The following is a 27,139-nucleotide window of genomic DNA, read 5'->3' as shown; positions in this document are numbered from 1 at the left end:
TAACAATTGTAATATTTATGCACCCAACATAGGAGCACCTCAATACATAAGGCAAATGCTAACAGCCATAAAAGGGGAAATTGACAGTAATACAATCATAATAGTGGACTTCAACACCCCACTTTCACCAGTGGACAGATCATCCAAAATGAAAATGAAGAAGGAAACACAAGGTTTAAATGACACATTAAACAAGATGTACTTAATTGATATTTATAGGACATTCCATCCAAAAACAACAGAATATACTTTCTTCTCAAGTTCTCATGGAACATTCTCCAGGATAGATCATATCTTGGGTCACAAATCAAGCCTTGGAAAATTTAAGAAAATTGAAATCGTTGTCAAGTATCTTTTCCGACCACAATGCTATGAGACTAGATATCAATTACAGGAAAAAAACTGTAAAAAATACAAACACATGGAGGCTAAACAATATTACTCTATTATAAAACCACACATGATAACATATAATTTAATGGTACATACATACTCCTGGTTCAAGCTTAGGGTCACCAAATTCTTGGTTTGTTAGGGAATGTCCTGGGTTTATCATGTTTTCCTATGTCCTAGTAACCTCCTCAGGCCCAGGCAAACCAGGAATGTTTGTCACTCTACAATATTTTTTTACTAATAGGGATGCATAATCAAAAAAACTACAGAGACTACTGTTTAAATCATCTTTTCACCATCCTTCAGGGGGTAAGAATGGGATACACCAGGCCCAGTTAAGACTGATAAGTCTGATCACTTTACCTCCATATGATTAGGCAATTTCTAGAAACTTCAAACATAGCCTAGTAGGACAAAAGGATCCCCAGAAAAATGCACTTTTCAAATCCTGAGTTCACTGGCCTCAAGTAATTTGAAAAGGCCAAATCCAGACCTGTTTGTCTAGTAATTCCAAACTGAGTGAAATATGAGGGTTACTTATGGTCACTATCAAGAGCAAGATCTGCTCAGAGTAAAAGAATCAAAGTGATGCCAGGCCTCCTAAGATATCCTGTCAAGAGACTGTGATTATGATCACAAGGAAAAGACATCTTCTTGGTCTAGAATTTTCTCTTCTTGCTAATGGGATGAAACCCCACTGATAAGGCAGAGGCACTCCACCTGCCCAGCCTCTGCTCACAGCTTCAGAGTAAATGGAAATCTCTCCATGTAGAGACCCCATTATCTGGGAACTGCCACTACTTGCGAGTTCCTGTAGCAGTGCTAATATAATACTCTCTGACAAATATTTCTTCAAAATCAGAGAATATAATTCTATAAAAATTCATTTTTTAATGTGGCCTGTAGAATTTCAATTCATCTCACCTAAGGAAACTTATATGGTCCTGGATGAATAAGGAATCTAAAGAAGTAATAGAGTAATTATATTAAAAATCAGAAGATTTTAATTATTGAAAAAAGTTTAATTAAAATCCATGAAGGGACTTCCCTAGTGGTGCAGTGGTTAAGAATCCACCTGTCATTGCAGGGGACACGGGTTCAATCCCTCGTCCGGGAAGATCCCACATGCCATGGAGCAACTAAGCCTGTGTGTCACAACTCCTGAGCTTGCGTTCTAGAGCCCATGAACCACAACTTCTGAGCCTGCGAGCCACAACTACTGAGCCCGTGTGCTGCAACTACTGAAGCCCGCGCCTAGAGCCCATGCTCTGCAACAAGAGAAGCCACCACAATGAGAAGCCCGCGCACCACAACGAAGAGTAGCCCCTGCTTGCCGCAGCTAGAGAAAGCCCGCATGCAGCAATGAAGACCCAATGCAGCAAAAAGAAAAAAAAAATCCATGAAGACAATACAACAATAAACAATAAACAATAAAACAGGTAGAAAAGTATACTATGTATATGTCAGTTTACCTTTAGCCTGTTTCAAACTGCAAGTTAAGGAGTAATTAATCATGAACTTAAATTTTAACAATGCAATAGGTAAGCAAACAGCAATAGTTAATTTTACTAAAAAGATAGTGACTCCATGTACATGATGCTGAATAGCAGTATGATGGTTAACTTTATGTGTCAGTGTGGCTAGACTATGTTGGTTGATATTTGGTCAAACACTAGTGTAGATATTGCTGTAAAGGTATTTTTTAGATGTGATTAACACTTACAGTTAGTTGACTTTAAGTAAAGCAGATTACCCTCCACAATGTGAGTGGGCTGCAGCCAATCAGTTGAAGGCCTTATGAGCAGAGACAGATTTCCTGAAGAAGAATGAATTCTGCATTTATACTGCAACGTAGTTATTCTGCCTGATTTCCCAGATTTCAGATTCACGACTGCAGCAGCAACTCTTGAGTCTCCATCCTGCCACCTTGCTCTACAAATTTTGGACTTGCTAGGCACCACAATCGTGTAAGCCAATTCCTTAAAATTTCTCCTTTCTCTCTCTTCACCTGTGTCCCCCATCTCCTTCCCTGTTGGTTCTGTTTCTCTGGAAAACCTTGAGTAATACAAGCAGATTTGAAATATAAAATCACTTGGCTTCTCTTTTAAGAATAACATCAATCACTCCACTATGTGGAAATTCCTAGGTATTTGGCAGTATATACAAAGTAACTCTCAATCATGTTAAAAATACATTGAAAACACATTTACGTTTTACCATCATAAAAATACATTTGCATCATAAAAATATTATGATTTTAAATATTTATAGCTGAGGGAAGTTGGTGGTTGCTTTAGTTGAGAAGAAAAAGATTTAGATAATTTAGTCCATAGGAGTCAACCATTCAACATAAGCAATTTTAAAAACTGAATTTATTGAATAATTTTTTTTTTTTTTTTTTTTTTGGTCTTCAGACAAAAGAAATGCCAGAATTCACCAGTTCTTTGGCTTCTAGAGATGTTGTTAACTATACTACAGATAATTCTGTACAGGGTTTTTAAATGTATACCTGCATCCTGTTATTTTATACAGGGTACATTTTAAAATAAAATCTCCTAAAAGAGATTAAAATCTCTTAATACTAAAGGAGTGTGATTTTAATTTTAGAACACACATTTACCTTTCAAAGGTTTAAAATTTAATTGATTTCCCTTTTGAGTTTAATCTGTTCTCATCCATTTCCCCAACTATTGACTATGACCATAATATAACATTACATGCTATTTGAAACTTAATAACATTTTGTTTCTGAATAATGTTGATGGAATTCTTAAAGGGAACTATTGGCATATAAGGAAAATATTTAATATCTGAAATGTTTAATTCTTTAAGTCTACTCTAACTAAAATGACAATCTAGAATATTAGATAACAGGAATCTTTTGATACATGTAAAAATTTTTTAAATCTCCTTAAGTTTTTTGTTTTTAACTGCTACCCTTCTTCTATACTACAGTACATATTTTGAATTAAAAACAGACATTAAATTTAGATAACAGATAAGAGTTTAGAAGTTTTAATAACTAAACAGATAAGAGTTACATTTAACCATAAACTATTCCTTTGTTGTCATGTCTGAGAATTTCCCTTGTACATAAATGACAATTAAAATAGTCTCAGAAAAACAGAAATCAGGTACAATGGAGTACACGCTATCAGCTGAGGTGCTATCCCCGGTGGATTCCAATTTGGATATGCTGTCAATAAAAAACAATAGTTAAGAGCTCAATTTAGTTTCAAGAAGAGGAAGTAATTGAATTAATACTGAAATATTCTGATACGTACTTCGAGGTTTATCACGTTCTTTATTTTCTAAAATAGAAAAAAAATAATATTACGAATTAAAATCATTCATTTGCTTTTGTGGCTTTTTGAATAAGATAATCAACTTAGGAAACTTAGCTTGGCTTTTTAATTTAAGAAAACTAAAGCTTTCTCTGCAAATCCCACACTACTTAAAAATCTGTATGATGTCCCCTGACAATGATGCCATGTCAACAAATATTTCTAGAACATCTCTCATACTGAAGACACAAAGGCCTGAAATAGATAAAACTATATATAGTAGTTAACTTTATTTTTGGCACTCTGTCATACCCATTTAAAGTCCCCGAAAAAGATAGTAATTCCTTCATATTGAGTTTGGGTACCAGGATTCTGCAGTTTATTGAGTTTATTTATTTCATTTATTTTTATTCATTTATTCATTTTTGTGTGTCTACTATGTATTGAGCATGATTCTAGGCTTTTGATATAATGGTGATTGGGAACAAAATAAAGTTCTTTTCCTTACAGAAGAGTAAGGGGAGAAAAACTATCATCAATTTTAAAATTGAATAAATGAATAAAAGTGATGAAAAAATATCATTTCAGAGAGTGATTAGTGTGATAAAAAGGTTCAAATGATAGAAAATAATGAGGAACTTAACTATGTTAATAGCTAAAATTTATTGAGAACCTACTTTTTTGGGGCCCAAGTCACTCTGTATGGTTTATCATATTTAATCCTCTTAATCACCTCCTGAGTTAAGCCATCTGATTCCAAGGCCTATATATTTAACCATTGTGCTATATCTCCTATCCTCAAAAAGGAAGTAAAAAAGATAAAAGTTGGCTTTCTATAGAAATTGATCAATAAAAGTCAAAAGTCATAGGACTTAAAGAAGTGGAACACAACAGATATAGCAGAGATAAAAATATAAGAGAATGTCATTAAAACTTGAATAAAACAAAAATTTGCTAATTCCCCCCCCAAAACCTGAGTATCACATAACATTTAAAGAAGTTAAATCAGTAATTAAACATTTACAAACACACACACACACCAGAACAAAATAGTTTTACAGAAAATTTCTCCCATTCAAAAAATAAGTGAGAATCTTACACAAACTATAAGCAAAATATTAATAGAAGTAACGTTCCCAACTTTCAACTTCTTTTATGAGGCTAATACAACCTTGAAGTCAAAATCATATGAGGAGAAATGAAGAAGGAAAATTACAGGCCAATCATAATTCTGAAATTAAATGCAAAAATTACAAGTAAAATGTTAACGAGAACTTAGCCATCTATAAAAGAAACCTCATGACTAAGTTGGGTTTATCATGGGAATGAAAGAATAGTTTAAAATTAGATTACTAAGCTATCACTTAACTCTCAATATCTATATGAAAATATAAATCTCACTGGTTAAGTTGTATTCACTAAATATATATACAGCTTTTGTATGGCAATCATAGTTCAAAAAAAGGTTTAAAAAATAATAAGTGAGGGCTTCCCTGGTGGCGCAGTGGTTGAGAGTCTGCCTGCCAATGCAGGGGACACGGGTTCGAGCCCTGGTCTGGGAAGATCCCACATGCCGCGGAGCAACTAGGCCCGTGAGCCACAATTACTGAGCCTGCGCGTCTGGAGCCTGTGCTCCGCAACAAGAGAGGCCGCGATAGTGAGAGGCCCGCACACCGCAATGAAGAGTGGCCCCCGCTTGCCACAACTGGAGGAGGCCCTCGCACAGAAACGAAGACCCAACACAGCCATAAATAAATAAATAAATAAATAAATAAATTTATAAAAAAACAAAACAAAACAAAAAACTTGCAAGCTCTAGCTAGTTGGATTTCAGAATTAAAAAAAATAATAATAATAATAAGAGAAACAATAAACAAAATGGAAATAGGATATAGAATATAATAAAAGATAGATTATAAAAATTTTTAAAAAACATCATGTACCTACCTCTTTACAATAACTTGAAAATATTTGTGAAATGGGCCAATTTAAAAAACTGCATTTACTCAAAGAGGAATTTAAAGCACAAGTAATTTTTTAAAAAGTCACAAAATATTACTTCCAAACAGTTTCCAAAAAAAAAAAAAAAGAAAAGAAAAACATCGTTTGATGTAGTTTACAACATTAAGACATTAAAGGAAAAAAATTGGGGATCATTTCAAGAGATGCAGGAAAAAAATCTGGTAAAATTAAACATTTATTCAAGATAAAAGCTCACAGCAAAATGAGGAAAAGAGAAAACTTCCATAACCTGGCAATGACGACTAATTAAAAACAATCTAAACCAAATATGCATAATAGCCAAACATTGTCAGGAATAAGAGAATGGTGCTACTGTTACAGCTTATGTTCAACACTGCACTGGAGAATTCACTATTAATATTAATAAAATAAATAACTGATATAAAGATTAGAAGAAAGAACAAAACTTGCATTTATATTTATAATCAGCAAAAAAATCAATTAGGAAATATAATTTAAAAATACCATTTATAATATCAACTCTAGATTACCAAGCAATCTAATTTAAGATGCAAGACCTTACTGAGAAAATTTCAAAATGTAAAAGATGTATAAAAAGACCCAAGTAAACAATCTTTATTAATGGAAATAGTCAACGCTGTAAAAATGTTATTTCTTCCCAAATTTATCTATAAATTCAATGTAATTCCAATCAAAATTTCATGGTTTTCTGTGGCATTGATAAGCTTATCCTAACACTAATTTGCAAGAGCAAGGGGCCAAGAATGGCCAAATAGTTTCTGAACAATTTGGGAAAGGAACAAGTTACCTCCTACCAAGTATCAAAGCTTATTGTAGCGTTGGTAGCTTGTATGGTGCTATCTTGGAGACCCACTGTCAACAGCTGTCTAAGTCTCCAGGATGGAAATGTTTGTAATGGACAAAATCTCTCATCAAGCACAACTAGAAAATCCAAATAAAATACAACAAAAACAATGTTTAAGAGCATCAGAGATTTGCAAAAGCAGCAAAGACTGGAGGGTCCAGATTTCAGAGCAGGAGATCCATAAAGAGGTGGGCTGATGTTATGAACGCTGCTCTTTCCTTGGGGCCATTTGTTGATTTTGGGCCCAGGTCTAGGGCTGAAAAACTGGGCTTTGCCCAGGAAGAGGCCATTTTTTGGGAAACAGAGAAACCGGCAGAGCTTTGGTTGGCCTTACAGAACTAGAGAGATAAAACTGGAGTATTGAGTAGTTCAAGATCCAGGTGGAAGGTAAAGGTGGAGGAAATAAGCCCAAGAAATGCCCATTTTGTCCTCAAGCTATTTGTTTAATTTTGAAACTATGAGGGGTAGGAGGCTAAAAACCTAGGCTGAAAGCCTTTGGAAATCAAAGTAGATGTTTCAGTAATTTCTGTGTGTTAAAGCAATAAGGATTGGAGTTCAGAACCCATTAGGGAAAGGCAACAATAAACACACCAGTCTCCCAGTGGAAAGCCCCCGAAGTCTATACTTTTGGAACAGAGCAAACAGAGGTAGAACACGCCTTAGGTAAATTCTAACCCAGCCTTGACTAAGTTGTGTTTAGATTAAGGTGAACCACCCTGACTCTATCTGTTCAGCAGAGGAAAAGGTAGAACTCTATGTTTTTGTTTCACACCATGTTGTTAGGTGTTTAACTTATTAGGCACACCAAGTGTTTCTACAATCTACTACTGTGGAACAAACTTTAAAACAGTAACAACTTATTATTATTTCTCACAATTACCCAGGTTGGCTGGTTCTACTAGGCAATTTCTCTGCTGTATCTAGTGTCATCAGGGTTCAAGGACATGGGTGCATTTAGCTGGAGCTCAGTTGGGGTTTAAACAGAAAGATGACCTCTCCTCTTCCAGGGCCTTTTCAGTGTGACCACTCCAGCAGGAAAGCATGGATTTCTTGATATGCTGGACAGCTTTCAACAGAGCAAAAGCCGAATCTGCCAAGTCTTTTAAAGGCTAGGTCCAGAACTGGCACAACATCAAGTCTGTATTCAAGGGGAGGAGAAATAGTCTGGACTTCTTGATGGGAAGAGTGGCGTGCATGGAGAGGAAGGAGGAATCATTGATGGTCATCTTTAAGGACAATTCCCCATACCAAGATACAGAGCATGTTACCAAAACCAAGAGAAAAAACAATCTTGAAACTAAAAACAGGCTCACAGGTGATCTGGATGCTGGAGTTTTTAAAAAGAGGTTGGAGTATTTGAGCGTGGTGATGATGGAGCTGACTGTGTCAAAGGGAGACTAACCAAAAATGTGGTAGGAGAGAGAGGCAAGAGGCAGATCACACCTGGGCTTGTTGGCCTCATTGAATAGAGTCGGATTTTCCTTTAGTTGCAATAAGAAGCAGTTGAGGAATTTTAAGAAAAGAAGTGATTTGATCTAATTTGTGTGTGTGTGTGTGTGCAGAACAGCTTTGAATAGAGTGGGAAGAGAAGTGGGGAGTCTGCACTAGTTCAAGCAAGAAATGGCAGTGATCTGGATACTGGGTAGGAAGGGGAAGTGAAAAAAAAAAGAGTGTATCACTGTTATCTTTATATCCCTTTGTCTAGAAAACAGTAGTTTGCAAATAGGAGGTATACAGGAAATTTATTTTTTAAACCACTTTGAATGAAATCTCATATTAGAGAGACCAGGCTTGCAATTTATATTTTAATTGAAGTATGACATGAATATGGAAACATGCATACCTCACAACTGGAAAGACTGATGAGCTATTACAAAGTGAACACACCTAGATAACCATAGCATAGGTCCAGAAAGTCTTTTTGGTACCTTTTTCTAAACACTAACCCCTCTTTCCTCTCCAAAGGTAACCACTATCCTGACTCTAAACCTCGATTAGTTTTGTCTGGTTTTGAACTTTATATAAATGGAATCATTTAATATACATTTTTTGAGTGTGTCTGTCTTCTTTCATGGCATCACACATCTTTCACAATTTTCAAATTATCTCCTCTCTTCACCTCCTTCACTCTGTCCTCAGTCAAGAATTTGTGCTTATCCTTAAAAAGTAACTTTGTACTGAGAACCCGTCTGCTCTGAGAATCAAAAATTTATATTTATACTTAAAAAGTCTTTGTCCTGAGAACCAAAAGGCTGATGATGAAGAAACACATATTAGTTTTAAACCACAATTTGGACATTGATTAATGTATTACTTCTGAGCAAGTCACTATTTTAATAATAACTAGTAAAAAGAGATGAAAGGGAAGCAAATACAAATAAGAAAAACATGTCAGCCAGTAGTTATTTTGAGTGTTGCAGCAAACTGCATCAGTTATGTTTTGCTCCTTTCTGTCCTTTAGCCTGAGAGAGAAAATAATCAGTGAAGAAGGGAGGGATCCTTTGGATTTAAATATGATCATTTATGACAAATGATTTATTGTATATCATTATATAGCAGCAATCAAATCTTGTCTTCTCTATAAAATCGAGGAGCCAAATTTTAAAATGTGATGAATTTTTGGAAACTTTGCTTTCCAAATAGAATGCCATGATTATTTGGTTTCCTTTTTGCTTACGGCAGAGTTTCTTTATGCAAGTATCTCCTTCTTCACACAGAGAGCAAGGTGTTCCATTAGTGTAAGGGGGCATATTTGGATAATTTCCTCTGTGAAAAAGAGAAACAATGATTAGCTAAATAACTATCAATTTCTCTATTTTGTGCATGCATTTATGCAAGTTGTTTTGGTCCCTAACCATGAATGTTGAAAAGGAAAAAAATAACAACTTAGGTCCCAATTTTATACTTATTTCTCTTGTTTTTTTTTTTTGTTTGTTTGTTTTTCTTTTTTTTTTGACAAAGGAAACTATTAAACTATTAAAGTAACTATTAAAATTATTCTTTACAGGATGTCCCCAATCCCTGTGGCAGTTGTATTCTTGAATGTTCTCTAGAACACAAATTAGATGCGAACCCAATATAATTATGCATGTGACAGCCAAAGTTTTTGTTGTAAACACTATGATTATCTCTTGATTTTTTAAACGGAAATTTAAATCGCAAATGGAAACATATGTTTTATAGTTTAATTTAAAATATAATACCATAGTCGTTATCTAGTTCTATTTGATGATGTAGCAGAAAGATTTGGCAGCTATTATGCCTGACTTTCAATAATATAAGCTGATACATGTTAACAAACCTCTTTTTTTCTTTTCCCATCTCTGTGTCTGTGGAAGACTTTAAAAAGTGTTACTTACCTAGAGTACACAAAGAAAAACATTAATAATATGAGTTGTATTCCATTAAAGAATATGCCACAATTTATTCATTCATCTGTTGATGGACATTTGGGTTGTTCCAGTTTTGGGGTATTATTAGTAAAGTTACTATGCACATTTTGAACATTCATATATAAGTCTTTATATGGACATACATTTTCTTGTATACATACCTAGGAGTGGAATGAATAGATCATACGGTAGGTGCATATTTAACTTTTTAAGAAACTGCCACAATATTTTTTACAAAGTAGTTGTAGCATTTTATATTCCCACCAGCAGTGTGTGAGAATGGCCAGTCTTTAGCCATTATAATGGTTGTGTGGTGGTATTCATTGTGGTATTAATTGTATTTCCCTAATGATTAATGATTTTGAACATTTTTTCGTGGGCTTAATTGTCATTTGCATATCTTGCTAATCTTTTGTCCATTTTTCTAATTGAGTTTTAAGTTTTTGTAAGTATTGATATTTAAGGGTTCTTCCTATATTCTTGGTGTAAGGTCTTTGTTTTGCAAAAGAATTTCTTCCATTCTGTGGCTTGTCTTTTCATTCTCTTACCAGTTTCTTTGAATAGCAGTCATTTTTAATTTTAATGAAATCCAACTTATCAACTTGTTCTTTTATGGATCATGCTTTTGGTTTGGTAGCTAAAAAATCTTTGGCTATCTGAAGGTCACAAAGGTTTCATCTATATTTTCTTCAAAAAGTTTTAAAGTTTTAGGCTTACATGTAGATCTATGATTGTATGTTTTGTGCATTTAGATCATAGATTGTATGTTTTGTAGATCCAAGTTTACTTTTGTTTTTTATATGTGGGTGACAGATTGTTCCAGCACCATTTGTTGAAAAATCTTTTTTCCACTGTGTTGCCTTTGTGCATTTGTGAAAAATCAGTTGAACATATGTGGTCAACTGTGTGGGGTTATTTCTGGACTCTGTATTCTATTCTACTGATCTATTTGTCTAACTTTACATCAATATCACAATGTCATGATTATTCTATTTTAATAATTTTTGAAAACAATAGTGTTAGCTACTTCAAATTTGTTCTAGTTGTTTTGACTATTCTAAGTCATTTGCATTTCCTTATGAATTTTATGATCTGTTTGTCAATTTCTACTACAAATGCTTGCTGGGAATTTTTATAGGGATTGTATTGAATCCATGGATCAGTTCAGTGAAAAATTATATCTTAACAATGTTGAGCCTTTTAATCCATTAATAAGGTATATTGCTCTAATTATTTGTGTCTTTGTTAATTTCTCTTGTGACTATTATGTAGTTTTCAGTGTATTGGTCTTCCATGTTTTCTGCCAGATTTATCCCTAGATAATTTATATTTTTTGATGCCATTATAAATGGTATTATTTTTTTTTAATTACTTATTTATTTATTTATTCATGGCTGTGTTGGGTCTTCGTTTCTGTGAGAGGGCCCCCTCTAGTTGTGGTGAGGGGGGGCCACTCCTCATCGCGGTGCACGGGCCTCTCACTATCGCGGCCTCTCTTGTTGCGGAGCACAGGCTCCAGACGTGCAGGCTCAGTAATTGTGGCTCACAGGCCTAGTTGCTCCACGGCATGTGGGATCTTCCCAGACCAGGGCTCGAACCCGTGTCCCCTGCATTGGCAGGCAGACTCTCAACCACTGCGCCACCAGGGAAGCCCGGTATTTTTATTTTAATTCAATTTATGATTGTTCATTGCTGGTATATGGACATGTAATTAAGTTTTGAATGTTGATCTTATATCCTGAAAAATTACTAAACTTACTTTTTAGTTGTAGAAGAGTTTTCATAGATTCCATTGGATTTCTATATAGACCTACTGACCAGCAGTCAGTAAAGTATGAACCATAGGTCGTATCTGGCCTGTGCTCTGATTTTGTGCAGTGTGTGAGCAAAGAATTTTTTTTTAAATATATTTTTAAGGGGTTATTTAAAACAATGCAAAACAAAGATGAATATGTAGCAGAATGTATGTGTCATGCAAAGCCTAATTTACTGACTGTCTAGTACTTTACAGAAAAAGTTTTTAGTACTGGTATAATGTTACATGTAGGCTTTTCATAGATATGCTTTATTAGGTTTAAGAAGTTCCCTTGTATTTTTAGTTTTCTGAGAACTTTTATCAAGAATGAATGCTTGACTTTTTCTCAATCTATTGAGATGATGGTATAATCTTTATTTACAGGTTGATTAATATGGTGAGTTACATTGATTTTAGAATGTTAAAACAGCCCTAAATTACTGGAACAAAATCCATTTGGACACGATATATTATGCTTTTACTCTATTGGGTTCAGTTGCTAAATTTTGTTTAGAATCTTTGTACCTATGTCATAAGAGATACTGCAGAAGATCTGAATAGGCATTTCTCCAAAGAAGACATGCAGATGGCAACAGGCACATGAAAAGATGCTCAATATCACTAATTATTAGAGAAATGCAAATCAAAACTGCAATGAGGTATCACTTCACACCAGTCAGAATGGCCATCAGCAAAATGTCTACAAACAATAAATGCTGGAGAGGGTGTGGAAAAAAGGGAAGCTTCCTACACTGTTGGTGGGAATGCAAATTGGTACAACCACTATAGAGAACAGTATGGAGGTTCCTTAAAGAACTAAAAATAGAGCTACCATACGATCCTGCAATCCCACTCCTGTTCATATATCCAGAGAAAACCGTAATTCAAAAAGACACACGCAGGGACTTCCCTGGTGGCGCAGTGGTTAAGACTCTGTGCTCCCAATGCAGGAGGCCCGGGTTAGATCCCTGATCAGGGAACTAGATCCCACATGCATGCCACAACTAAAAGTTTGCCTGCCACAACTAAGGAGCCTACTAAGGAGACACAACTAAGGAGCCCGCCTGCTGCAACTAAGACCCGGTGCAACCAAATAAATAAATAAATAAAATATTTTAAAAAAGATACATGCACCCCAATGTTCATTGCAGCACTGTTTACAATAGCCAAGACATGGACGCAACCTAAATGTTCATCAACAGATGAATGGATAAAGAAGGTGTGATATATATAGATACAATGGAATACTACTCAGCCATAAAGAAGAATGAAATAATGTCATTTGCAGCAACATGGATGGACATAGAGATTATCATACTAAGTGAAGTAAGTCAGACAGAGAAAGACAAATATCATATGATGTCACTTATATGTGGAATCTAAAAAGATGATACAGATGAACTTATTTACAAAACAGAAACAGATTCACAGATGTAGAAAACAAACTTATGGTTACCAAAGAGGAAATGTGAGGGGAGGGATAAATTAGGAATTTGGGAGTAACATATACATGGTACTATATGTAAAATAGATAAAACAACAAGGACCTACTGTATAGCACAGGGAACTATACACATTATTTTGTAATAACCTATATGGGAAAATAATCTGAAAAAGAATATATATATATTCATATATATATATATATATATATCTGAATCACTGTGCTGTACACCTGAAACTAACACAACATTGTAAATCAACTATACTTCTATAAAAATAAGTAAATTACTTCTGCACAGATTAAAAAAAGAGATATTGCTCTGTAGTTTTCATTTTATTTCTCCTTTGTAATTTGTGTCTCTTGAGGAATTTTTCCATTTCCTCCTAGTTGCCTCTTGATTATTTAATTCCATTATTATTTTGAAATAACCTTCTTTATCCCTGGTAATATTCTTTGCTATAAAATCTACATTATCTGATATTAACATAGACCCTGCCACTTTCTTTTGATGAATGTTAGCATAGTAAACCTTTTCCCATTCTTTTACTTTTAATCTATTTGTGTCTTTTAATTAAAATATTCTTCTTGTAGGAAGCATATAATTCGTTCTTTTTTTTTTTTAAAGATTTTTTTTTTGATGTGGACCAGTTTTCTAAAAGTCTTTATTGAATTTGTTACAATATTGCTTCTGTTTTTTTATGTTTTGGTTTTTTGGCCACGAGGTATATGGGATCTTCGCTCCCTGACCAGGGATTGAACCCACACCCCCTGCATTGGAAGGCAAAGTCTTAACCTCTGGACAGCCAGGGAAGTCCCTTGGTTCTTGATTTTTTATCCAGTCTTCCAATCTCTGCCTCTTTATTTGGGTATTTGTACTATTTACATTTGATGGGATTATTGACATAGAGTTAAGGCTATCAAATCTTATTCTATTTGTCCCATTAGCCCTTTGTTCCCTTTTTCTTTTTCTGTCTTCCTTTGGATTAATTGAATATTTTTTTAAGATTTAATTTTACCTGCTTTGTTGGCTTATTTGCTATTACTGTTGCTTTTGTTATTTTAGTAGTAACTTTAGGGTTTATAGTGTGCATCTTTTACTTATCTCATTCAAGTTAAATTATTCCACTTAACATTGAGTAGAAGAACCTTAAGGTAATACACTTACATTTTCCCCTCTCAGCCTTTATGCTATTATTATCATAGATTTTAACTTTACATATATTATAACCCTCACAATACATTTCTATTATCTTTGATTACACAATTATCTTTTGTTTTTGAAAAATATTTTCACAGGAAATAGAATTCTTGGTCAATAGTTTGGTTTTTTTTTCTCTTTCAGTATTTAAAGATATGGTTGTCTTCTCTCTTGCATTGTTTCAAGTGAGAAATCTGCTGTCATCCTTATCTTTGTTCTTCTGTATGTATGTAACATGTCTTTGTTTTCTGGTTACCTTTAAGATTTTCTCTTTATTACTGGTTTTGAAATGTTTGATTATAAGGTGAGTTGGTGTAGTTTACTTCATGTTTCTTGTGATTGGGGCTTGTTAGGTTTCTTGGTTCTGTGAGTTTATAATTTTCCTTAAGCATACAAAGTTTTGGGCCATATTTCTTCAAATATTTTTCTATCCCTGCCTCATTCAGGAAATCAATTCCCTCTAAAGTTATCTCACAGTTCTTTTTATCTCTTTTTGGATTCTCTTTTTATCTCTTTTGGATTCTTTTTTTCCTCTGTGTATTCTACTTTGGATGGTAATAAATAAGTGTTCTACAATTTCTCTGCTATTTATAAAAATTGTACTCTGCCCCAAGCTTTTAGACTATATATTTGTCATTCTTGGTTTTACTTCTGACTGAGACGAAATGAAAGAAAATACAGAAAGAGATATACACATTTGTACCTCTCCATAGCAATTTCGACATATGTCAAGTCCCTTTTGCCAAATCTGTATATTTATTCTTTGCCAATGTTTTCATCTTTTCCACATTTTATTTTTACATGTTTGTTTGTTAAAGAGTTGGATTATTAACTGATTTAATCTTCCTTGTACAGATATATTGGGATTTGAGTTCCAGAATTTCATTTTTGGAGACTCCCATTAGACTTTTGTTATATTTCATCTAGATATGCAATTACCAGCAAGGCAGTCAAAAATTTATAGTATTCTTTTCTTAGAAGAATGTGCTTTTCACCATCATTCTCAATCATTTACCCATTCAAATTATATTATATTATATTATATTATATTATATTATATATTATATTCACATCTGCCAACCTATTTTGTATTCTAGTATTTAAATATTATTGTGACAATGTATTTTATATTATCTTTTTTTTTTTTTTTTACTTAACAAATGATCTCCATCATTTTCCCTCTCAAGATTAAATAATTCATGACAGGCATAATTTTTCACACATTCTCTTACTAACTTTTATTTCATTTATTTCTTCTGATTAGCATTATAGAGGGAGACTCCACTTATAAAAAATATACTTGTCTCTTTAGTATAAGATCCTATTTTTAGAAACAATACTTAACATATATTTCAATTTAAAATATTTTTAATAGCAAAATAACTTACGTAGGTCCATAGTCACATACAAATATTGCAGTGTCAGGTCTCCCAAGTTTAGGACAAATTGTAATTGCACAACCAACTTTATATGAATTGGCCCAAACTACCTATAAAGAAAGGAATTTTAAAATAAAATATGCAAAACAACTCTACACAAACAGTGCATTATGGGAACACGTATAATCTTTGTCATGCTACAAAAAATGAATATACATAAATATTTATTGACTATTTTTTTCTTAATTTCTAATATTTAGTTTAAAACAATTATTTTGTTAAGGCTGCATTCATGAGGGCTACCTAACTAGTCTTTCGTCACTGATAATTCTCATAAATCAAGAGGAGGCTATAATATATAGCCAAAATCATAATTTCTTCTAGATGATTTATGAAATATATTTTTATTTTCTCCATGGGTATATCATACAAAGAGCATTAAAACCAGATTATAAATGAAAACAATAATTAACTTTTATTTCTTTTTCTCAGAAAAATTCTAAATTTATGACCGCATTTTAAATTTTGTGGTCTTAACCATATTCTTACCTTTGTCAAATCACAAGAGACAGGTAGGGATAGAGATTAAGAACATAATGAGCTTATTGCAAAAAAAAAAAAATGCCTGCCATAGGGATGGTGAATCTTAATTTTTGTCTATTTGCAAAGAATAGCAAAGTTATTTGAAAGGAAGAAGACTCCCATGGAAAATTAGCCATGGGGAGAGAGATAAAGAAGTGAAGTACATAACTATTCCTTTGTGACATGACAGAATGAAAAATTTCTCTACTTCCCAGATGAACAAAGGGAAAAATACTGATCTACTCCATTTGGAAAACAAAATAATCTAAGGAAGGTTGATTTTGACAACATAAATGAATTTTCTGAACTCATTTATTTTACAATTCAATTAACAAAATATACTAACATATTTTATAAACCAATGTATTAGTCACTATTTTCGAGGGCCGGGGTGTAGCCAGAATCAACAGTTTTGAAAATATATTTTAATGCTCTTTGATTGCCTGAGAGGCAGCAAAGTGCAATAAAAACACAGTGAACAGAGAACTAATAGATGAGTTTTGCTTCTAACCATGTGTGTGTCTTCGGAGAGTGACAGATCAATTCTGAGCTCATTTCCCACCTAATATAATGAGATTAAGCTAGATCCTTGAAAGATCATTTTCCTTTTGAATGTTTTAGAAAGTTGATAAACTATATGACTGCAAGTACATATATTTTAACTTAATCATGTTTAAAAATTCGGTTCATGAACAACTGACTACACTGTGAAATTTTATTTGCTTAATATATTTAAATTGATCCTTTTTTGGCTTTGGGAATGGTAAAAATAAATACTATGTATAGGTTTGAATGTACTGCTTTCATTAAAGTGACTAGATTTAACATTAATATGAACATTGGTTGCAACTTCAACATGACTATCTGCAAATGGTAAATGCAAGAAATTTTAGCTCATTTTGTTTAGAAAATTAAGCAAGATATAGTTGTTGAACCAATAGGAAGAATGCACCAATTCCTAATGATTTAAGCATATGTGTAAATTAGCCCATGAGGTGTGATTCCATTCTCTCAGTTTTCCTAGCAGAAGCCAAACCATGTTCTTTGCAAACGACATCTATCCTGAGAAGGATTTCTACACTTATAGCATTCTGTTATCGGACAAAGAGTGATTAGAAGGGGAGCATAGAAACTGCTAATTTCTGATAAAAATGACTTGCTTTAAGACACTATATGTTCATTTGACTTATGCAGATGAGTCAGTTTGGAAAATAAAGTTAGCCCTTTCTGTTGCTTAAATGGACCTTTCTAAGAGCTCAGTGCCATGTCGAGGATTAGGTTAGCTAAAAAGTGACTTCCTCTTCTTACCAAAAACTCTCACCCAAAGCAACCAAAAGATTGGAAAAATTATAAGAAATAATGTTTTTCAAGATACTGGACATCAGGCAACAATGGATAATGTTCCCGAGAGTTGAAGGGAAAAGATGCGAGCTGTACAATTGTCTCAGTTTATTGTACTGAGTGAGTTTCCAGGCTGTGTTTGGGGGTGGAGATGGTGGAGAAGTCAGGAGAAGCTTGATGGAGTCACATAGTTGAGGGACAGAGCTGAGAGTCTGGGGAGACCAAGGAAGCAGGAGTAGGGGAGAGGTGAAAATCTTGTAAGTGACACAACTGTGGAGGTCTCTAGGGGGTACTCGTCATCAGTTCAGCAGAGCACTAATCAGAGCATGCATGTGTGAAAACTACCCCAGGCTTGGAAAAGAATCACCTATAAAAACTAAAGGAAAGAATACAGAGGCTTACACAGGGCCAGGAATAGGGATAGTGGGCCTGTTCCCACTGGCCAGACTGGAAAATTTAATCATTTCTGGGGCATCCGGTAGAAGAATCTTGCCTCATTGGTGAGAGAGAATTAGCCCTAGACTAAATACTGCTTTAATTCCATCTAACATATTTTAAAAGCAGGAGCCAAAAGGGACAAACAAATTCCAGATAACTACATCCCAGAAGACAGTTAAGAATATTTATAGGTATATAAAGAAATCCAGCGTCCAACAGGGCAAGATTTACAAAGTTGGGAATATAATAAAATTTACCCGACGTGAAAAGAAGAATAGTTTCATTATTATGAAATTGCTTGAGACCTGTAATGAAGGAAAAAATTTAAAGGCAGTCAGAGAAAAAAGACACATTACATACAGGGGAATAAATAAAAGGATTACAGTAGATTTCTTGTTGGAAATAGGGCAAGTGAGATGACAGTGGAGTAAGATTTTAAAGTTAAAGAAAAAAAAAACCTCACTACATAGAATTCTATTCCCAGTGAAAATCTTCCAAACGAGGGTGAGTTTTTCAGATACACAAAAGAAACGCTAAAGAAAATGCTAAAAAATTGTCTTGTGATTGAATTATGCATAGATAAGAACTAATCAATAAAATCTGAAATACTTACCTGTGTATAATGACCACAAGTTTTGGAACATGATAGACGATTAAAATCATAAAATTCAGTTTCATTATACCAAAAGTCAACAGCAGATTTTGGTGTAAATATAATTAATGCACCTAACCAGATATTTTCCCCAACAAATTGAAATGTTGGATGGCATTGATATGATTTTGATAAACAGGGGTTGTGTCCGAATTTGCACTTGTTCGCCCATGCTTTAGCAGTCTTCGCTAAACCTTCATCCCAACTCTGAAAGATAAAAATAATTTACATTGAATTGTGCATATTTGTTCGGATTAAAGTTATTCTAATGATTGTAATAAATTAATTTTTATTTATATTTATTATTTAATGAAATATAGCTTTTCTTTGGTATTTATTATGTTCACAGTGAGTCATTTCTCTTTAGTTCTGTTTCAGAAGCACTTATTTAGTACCCACTCTATGACAGTTCATTTTTGTATTTCCAGTACCTACCAGAAGGCCTGGTACAGTAGAGACACTCAACAAATATATTTGAATGTGATTTAAATAAGTCAGAGTTCACAGTCTAGTAATTCAGAAGGTTACGCAAATATATCATAAGTAAATCATGAGAACCCATTTATAATTAAAAATAGAAAAAGCCTTTTAGCACACTAAGAATAGAATTTCCTTAATCTGATCAAGAGTATCTACAAAAGAAAATCAAAACCCTACAATAAGCATTAATGTATAGTGGTAAAATATTGAAAGCTTTCCCCTAAGATTGAGAATGAAACAAGATGTCTAATTATTTCTGCTTAAAATTGTTCTGGAGGTTAGGTAGTATAATAAAATAGGGAGCTATAAATATATGACAAAAGATATAAAACGTATAATGATTGGAATCTCTCATTATTCACAGATGACATGACTGGGTTAGAAAATTCAAATGAATACACAAACGAAACTATTAGAAATAAGTAAAATTATCAAAGTTGTCAGATACCAGGAATAGATACAAAATTGTATTTCCATTTACACTTCAGAAACCAATAGCTTCAAAAATATCAAATATATATAATTAAATCTAATAAATGATATAAAAACTATCTCTATACTGAAAACTATAAAACATCAACTAAGAGAAATTTTAAAAGACTTAAATAAATGGAGAGATATTAAATGTTCATGTGCTGAAAGATTCCATATTGTAAAAAATATTGGTCTTGATTTGAATACACTCCTAATGAAAATCTAAGTAGGTTTTATAGGGGGGTGCAAATTGATTATAAGATTTATATGGAAATTCAAAGAAGAAGCAATAGCTAAGGCAACCTTTAAAAAGTAAAACAAAGCTAGAGGACTTACTCCACCAGACATCAAGGCATCATAAAGCTACATTAAGACATCGCAATATTGGCAGAAGGGTAGACAAATAGCCCAATTGAACAAAACAGAGTCTAGAAATAATTTTTGACAAAAGTATAGGTATAGTTTAGTCTTAGTATAGGTATTATTGGCAAGATGATTTTTAAAAAATATTTTTATTTTAAATTAATTGTAGATTCACAAGAGGTTATAAAAATAGTACACAGAGGTCCTGTGTAAATGTCACACAGTTTCTGGATTGGTAATGTTTATGTAAATATAGCACAATGCCAAAATCAAGAAATTGACATTGGTACAATCAACCGACCTTAAGATTTCAATAGTTTTACATGCATTCATTTGTGTGTGTGTGTGTGTGTTTTCATGCAATTTTATCACATATGTAAATTGAAGTAACCATCCCACAATCAAGATACATAACTCTTTCATCACCACAATTATCCCTCATGCTAACCCTTTAAAGTCATGCTCACTCACTCCCCCACCCTATTCCTAATCCCTGGCAATCACTAATATGTTCTCCATTTCTATAATTTTGTCATCTAAAAAATATTATATAGACAGAATCTTACAGTATGTAACCATTTTGAGGTTGGCTTTTTTCACTCAGCATAATTCCCTGAGATCCATCCACACTGTTTGTTGTATGTATTTTCTCCTAGCCTGTAGCTGTCTTTTCATCTCTTAGCAGGGTATTGTAAAGAGCAGAAGGATTTAATTTTATGAGGTTCAATTTATGACTTTTTCTTTTATAGTCTGTGATTTTGGTGTCATATGTAATCAAAGTAATCAAACATATTAGGAAGCCCCATCTAGCTGTAGATTCTGAGGAGTTTTTCCACTTTTCTTCTAAAAGTCTTACAGTTTTATGTTTTGCATTTAATTAATGTGATACATTTAGTGTTAATTTTTGTATTATAAGGTGTAAAGTTTAGATGTTTGTTTTTAATCCACTCAGCCAATCTCTGTTATTTTAATTTATGTATTTAATTATTTACATTTAATACCTTTATTGATATATATTCAAGCATGTCTACCATTTTATTGTTTATTTTTTATTTGCTCCCTCTCTTTTTCATTCCTGTTTTATTTTTCCTGACTTCCTGTGAATTACCTGAACATTATTTAGAATTCTACTTTGATTTATTCACAGTGCTTTTCAGTATATATCTTTTATAAAAAATAATTAATTAATTAATTTTTAAAATGTTTATTTATTAATTTATTTATTTTCTTATTAGTCACCCATTTTATACACATCAGTGTACACATGTCAATCCCAATCTCCCAATTCAACACACCACCACACCCACCCCCTGCCACTTCCCCCCTTGGTGTCCATATGTTTGTTCTCTACTTCTGTGTCTTGATTTCTGCTCTGCAAACCAGTTCATCTGTACCATTTTCTAGGTTCCACATATATGCATTAATATATGATATTTGTTTTTTCTCTTTCTGACTTACTTCACTCTGTATGACACTCTCTAGGTCCATCCATGTCTCTACAAATGACCCAATTTCATTCCTTTTTATGGCTGAGTAATATTCCATTGTATATATGCACCACATCTTCTTTATCCATTCGTCTGTTGATGGGCATTTAGGTTGCTTCCAGGACCTGGCTATTGTAAATAGTGCTGCAATGAACATAGGGGTGCATGTGTCTTTTCGAATTATGGTTTTCTCTGGGTATATGCCCAGTACTGGGATTGCTGGGTCATATGGTAATTCTATTTTTAGTTTTTTAAGGAACTTCGATACTGTTCTCCATAGTGGCTGTATCAATTTACATTCCCACCAACAGTGCAAGAGGGTTCCCTTTTCCCCACACCCTCTCCAGCATTTGTTGTTTGTAGATTTTCTGATGATGCCCAATCTAACTGGTGTGAGGTGATACCTCATTGTAGTTTTGATTTGCATTTCTCTAATAATTAGTGATGTTGAGCAGCTTTCCATGTGCTTCTTGGCCATCTGTATGTCTTCTTTGGAGAAAGGTCTATTTAGGTCTTCTGCCCATTTCTGGATTGGGTTGTTTGTTTCTTTAAATATTGAGATGCATGAGATGTTTATATATTTTGGAGATTAATCCTTTGTCCAATGATTCATTTGCAAATATTTTCTCCCATTTGGAGGGTTGTCTTTTCGTCTTGTTTATGGTTTCCTTTGCTGTGCAAAAGCTTTTAAGTTTCATTAGGTCCCATTTGTTTATTTTTGTTTTTATTTCCATTACTCTAGGAGGTGGATCAAAAAAGATCTTGTTGTGATTTATGTCAAAGAGTGTTCTTCCTATGTTTTCCTCTAAGAGTTTTATAGCACCTGATGTTACATTTAGGTCTCTAATGCATTTTGAGTTTATTTTTGTGTATGGTGTTAGGGAGTCTTCTAACTTCATTCTTTTACATGTAGCTGTCCATTTTCCCAGCACCACTTATTGAAGAGACTGTCTTTTCTCCATTGTATATCCTTGCCTCCTTTGTCATAGATTAGTTGACCATATATGTGTGGGTTTATCTCTGGGCTTTCTATCCTGTTCCATTGATCTATATTTCTGTTTTTGTGCCAGTACCATATTGTCTTGATTACTGTAGCTTTGTAGTATAGTCTGAAGTCAGGGAGTCTGATTCCTCCAGCTCCGTTTTTTTCCCTCAAGACTGCTTTGGCTATTCGGGGTCTTTTGTGTCTCCATACACATCTTAAGATTTTTTGTTCCAGTTCCGTAAAATATGCCATTGGTAATTTGATAGGGATTGCACTGAATCTGTAGATTGATTTGGGTAGTAAAGTCATTTTCACAGTATTGATTCTTCCAATCCAAGAACATGGTATATCTCTCCATCTGTTGGTATCATCTTTAATTTCTTTCATCCGTATCTTATAGTTTTCTGCATACAGATCTTTTGTCTCCCTAGGTAGGTTTATTCCTAGGTATTTTATTCTGTTTGTTGCAATGATAAATGAGAGTGTTTTCTTAATTTCTCTCAGATTTTTCATCATTAGTGTATAGGAATGCAAGAGATTTCTGTGCATTAACTTTGTATCCTGCAACTTTACCAAATTCATTCATTAGCTCTAGTAGTTTTCTGGTGGCACCTTTAGGATTCTCTATGAATAGTATCATTTCATCTGCAAACAGTGACAGTTTTACTTCTTCTCTCCCAATTTGTATTCTTTTATTTCTTTTTCTTCTCTGATTGCAGTGGCTAGGACTTCCAAATCTATGTTGAGTAATAGTGGTGAGAGTGGACATCCTTGTCTTGTTCCTGAGCTTAGAGGAAATGCTTTCAGTTTTTCACCATTGAGAATGATGTTTGCTGTGGGTTTGTTGTATATGGCCTTTATTATGTTGAGGTAGGTTCCCTCTATGCCCACTTTCTGGAGAGTTTTTATCATAAATGGGTGTTGAATTTTGTCAAAAGCTTTTTCTGCATCTATTGAGATGATCATATGGATTTTTGTCTTCAATTTGTTAATATGGTGTATCACATTGATTGATTTGCGTATATTGAAGAATCCTTGCATCTCTGGGATAAATCCCATTTGATCATGGTGTATGATCCTTTTAATGTATTGTTGGATTCTGTTTGCTAGTATTTTGTTGAGGATTTTTGCATCTATATTCATCAGTGATATTGGTCTGTAAGTTTCTTTCTTTGTAGTATCTTTGGTTTTGGTATCAGGGTGATGGTGGCCTCATAGAATGAGTTTGGGAGTGTTCCTTCCTCTGCAATTTTCTGGAAGAGTTTGAGAAGGATGGGTGTTAGCTCTTCTCTAAATGTTTGATAGAATTCACCTGTGAAGCCATCTGGTCCTGGACTTTTCTTTGTTGGAAGATTTTTAATCACAGTTTCAATTTCATTACTTGTGATTGGTGTGTTCATATTTTCTGTTTCTTCCTGGTTCAGTCTTGGAAGGTTATACCTTTCTAAGAATTTGTCCATTTCTTCCAGGTTGTCCATTGTATTGGCATAGAGTTGATTGTAGTAGTCTCTTAGGATGCTTTGTATTTCTGCTGTGCCTGTTGTAATTTCTCGTTTTTCATTTCTAATTTTATTGATTTGAGTCCTCTCCCACTTTTTCTTGATGAGTCTGGCTAATGGTTTGTCAATTTTGTTTATCTTTTCAAAGAAGCAGCTTTTAGTTTTATTGATCTTTGCTATTGTTTTCTTAGTTTCTATTTTATTTATTTCTGCTCTGATCTTTATGATTTCTTTCCTTCTGCTAACTTTGGGTTTTGTTTGTTCTTCTTTCTCTAGTTCCTTTAGGTGTAAGGTTAGATTGTTAACTTGAGATTTTTCTTGTTTCTTGAGGTAGGCTTGTATTGCTATAAACTTCCCTCTTAGAACTGCTTTTGCTGCGTCCCATAGGTTTTGGATCGTCATGTTTTCATTGTCATTTGTCTCTAGGTATTTTTTGATTTCCTCTTTGATTTCTTTAGTGTTCTTTTGGTTATTTAGTAACATATTCTTTAGCCTCCATGTGTTTGTGTCTTTTACGTTTTTTCCCTGTAATTGATTTCTAATCTCACAGCGTTGTTGTCAGAAAAGATGCTTGATATGATTTCAATTTTCTTAAATTTACTGAGGCTTGATTTGTGACCCAAGATGTGATCTGTCCTGGAGAATGTTCCATGCGCACTTGAGAAGAAAGTGTAATCTGCTGTTTTGGGATGGAATGTCCTACAAATATCAATTAAATCTATCTGGTCTATTGTGTCATTTAAAGCTTGTGTTTCCTTTTTAATTTTCTGTTTGGATGATCTGCCCATTGGTGTAAGTGAGGTGTTAAAGTCCCCCACTAGTATTGTGTTACTGTCGATTTCCTCTTTTATAGCTGTTAGCAGTTGCCTTATGTACCGAGGTGCTCCTATGTTGGGTGCATATATATTTATAATTGTTATATCTTCGTCTTGGATTGATCCCTTGATCATTACGTAGTGTCCTTCCTTGTCTCTTGTAACATTCTTTATTTTAAAGTCTATTGTATCTGATATGAGTATTGCTACTCCAGCTTTCTTTTGATTTCCATTTGCATGGAATATCTTTTTCCATCCCCTCACTTTCAGTCTGTATGTGTCCCTAGGTCTGAAGTGGGTCTCTTGTAGACAGCATATATATTGGTCTTGTTTTTGTATCCATTCAGCAAGCCTGTCTTTTGGTTGGAGCATTTAATCCATTCACGTTTAAGGTAATTATTGATATGTATGTTCCTATGACCATTTTCTTAATTGTTTTGGGTTTGTTTTTGTAGGTCCTTTTCTTCTCTTGTGTTTCCCACTTAGAGAAATTCCTTTAGCATTTGTTGTAGAGCTGGTTTGGTGGTGCTGAATTCTCTTAGCTTTTGCTTGTCTGTAAAGCTTTTGATTTCTCCATCGAATCTGAATGAGATCCTTGCCGGGTAGAGTAATCTTGGTTGTACGATCTTCCCTTTCATCACTTTAAGTATATCATGCCACTCCCTTCTGGCTTGTAGAGTTTCTGCTGAGAAATCAGCTGTTAATCTTACAGGAGTTCCCTTGTATGTTACCTGTTATTTTTCCCTTGCTGCTTTCAATAATTTTTCTTTGTCTTTAATTTTTGCCAATTTGATTACTATGTGTCTTGACGTGTTTCTCCTTGGGTTTGTCCTGTATGGGACTCTCTGTGCTTCCTGGACTTGGGTGGCTATTTGCTTTCCCATTTTAGGGAGGTTTTTGACTATAATCTCTTCAAATATTTTCTTGGGTCCTTTCTCTCTCTCTCCTCCTTCTGGGACCCCTATCATGCGAATGTTGTTGCGTTTAATGTTGTCCAAGAGGTCTCTCAGGCTCTCTTCATTTCTTTTCATTCTTTTTTCTTCATTCTGTTCCACAGCAGTGAATTCCACTATTCTGTCTTCCAGGTCACTTATCCGTTCTTCTGCCTCAATTATTCTGCTACTGATTCCTTCTAGTGTATTTTTCATTTCAGTTATTGTATTGTTCATCTCTGTTTGTTTGTTCTTTCATTCTTCTAGATCTTTGTAAAACATTTCTTGCATCCTCTCGATGTTTGCCTCCATTCTTTTTCCGAGGTCCTGGATCATCTTCACTTTCATTATTCTGAATTCTTTTTCTGGAAGATTGCCTATCTCCATTTCGTTTAGTTGTTTTTCTGGGGTTTTACCTTGTTCCTTCATCTGGTACACAGCCCTCTGCCTTTTCATCTTGTCTATCTTTCTGTGAATGTGGTTTTTGTTCCATAGGCTGCAGGATTATAGTTTTTCTTGCTTCTGCTGTCTGCCCTCTGCTGGATGAGGCTATCTAAGTATCTATCTTTATATAGATGTTTTAGTGGTTGCTATAGGTATTACATAATATATAAATGTAACTTATGACAAACTATTGGTGTCACCATTTTACCAGTTTGAATGAAGTGTAGAAATATTACTTCCATTTAGGTCCCTTTGCCACTCACTCCACCAATAATACAATTGTCTTAAATCTTTCTTCTATATCAAGAACCATATATGTTCCATAACCAATATAATATAAACAATATCACCATAACCAATGTTATAATTTTTGCTTTAACTCTCAAACATAATTTAGAAAAGATAAGGGAATAGTTTGTTACATTTACTCATAGTTTTACTCTTTGCCTTGAGTTTTCTTCATTCCTAATGTTCCAGGAATCCTTGATTTATCATTATCTTACTATTTTAAGATCTTTCTTTAGGTATTCTTTTAGAGTGCGTCTGATTATGACAAATCATCTTAGTTTTTCTGAATCTGAGAATGTGTTAATTTCAATCTTCATTCCTAAAGTATATTTTCTCTATGTAGTATTCTTGACTCTTTTTTGAAATTGAAATTAAAGTTGAAAATGTTGTGCCACTTTCTCTGGCATCCTTGGATTTGGTTGAGAAATTTGAAGACACTGAAATTGTTGTTCTCCTATCTGTAATGTATTGTTTCTCTCCAGCTACTTTTAAGCTTTTTTTGTCTTAGGGTCTCTGAAGTTTGATTATGATGTATCTTGGAATGAATTTCTTTGGGCTTATCATATTTGGTCTTTACTCAGAATTGTTTATATCTTTATCCAAATTTTGGAAGTTCTCAGCCACTA

General features: G+C 33.8%; 1 protein-coding gene across 1 annotated transcript; it reads right to left on the bottom strand.

Annotated features, from left to right (window-relative positions):
- On the bottom strand, nt 1-24,024 carry LOC309609789 (GLIPR1-like protein 1). Its single transcript, XM_082351763.1, has 5 exons — nt 18,826-24,024; nt 15,743-15,843; nt 9,203-9,291; nt 3,678-3,704; nt 1-3,589 (listed from the first exon to the last, which is right to left on the bottom strand). The coding sequence occupies exons 1-5, from the start codon at nt 18,916-18,918 to the stop codon at nt 3,498-3,500; spliced, it is 402 nt and encodes a 133-aa protein (XP_082207889.1). The 5' UTR covers nt 18,919-24,024; the 3' UTR covers nt 1-3,497.
- Nucleotides 24,025-27,139: the final 3,115 nt, after the last annotated feature.

Source organism: Balaenoptera borealis (assembly GCF_965194805.1).
Source record: "Balaenoptera borealis genome assembly, chromosome: 13".
NCBI lineage: Eukaryota > Metazoa > Chordata > Mammalia > Artiodactyla > Balaenopteridae > Balaenoptera > Balaenoptera borealis.
This window is presented reverse-complemented; position numbering and strand designations above follow the sequence as displayed.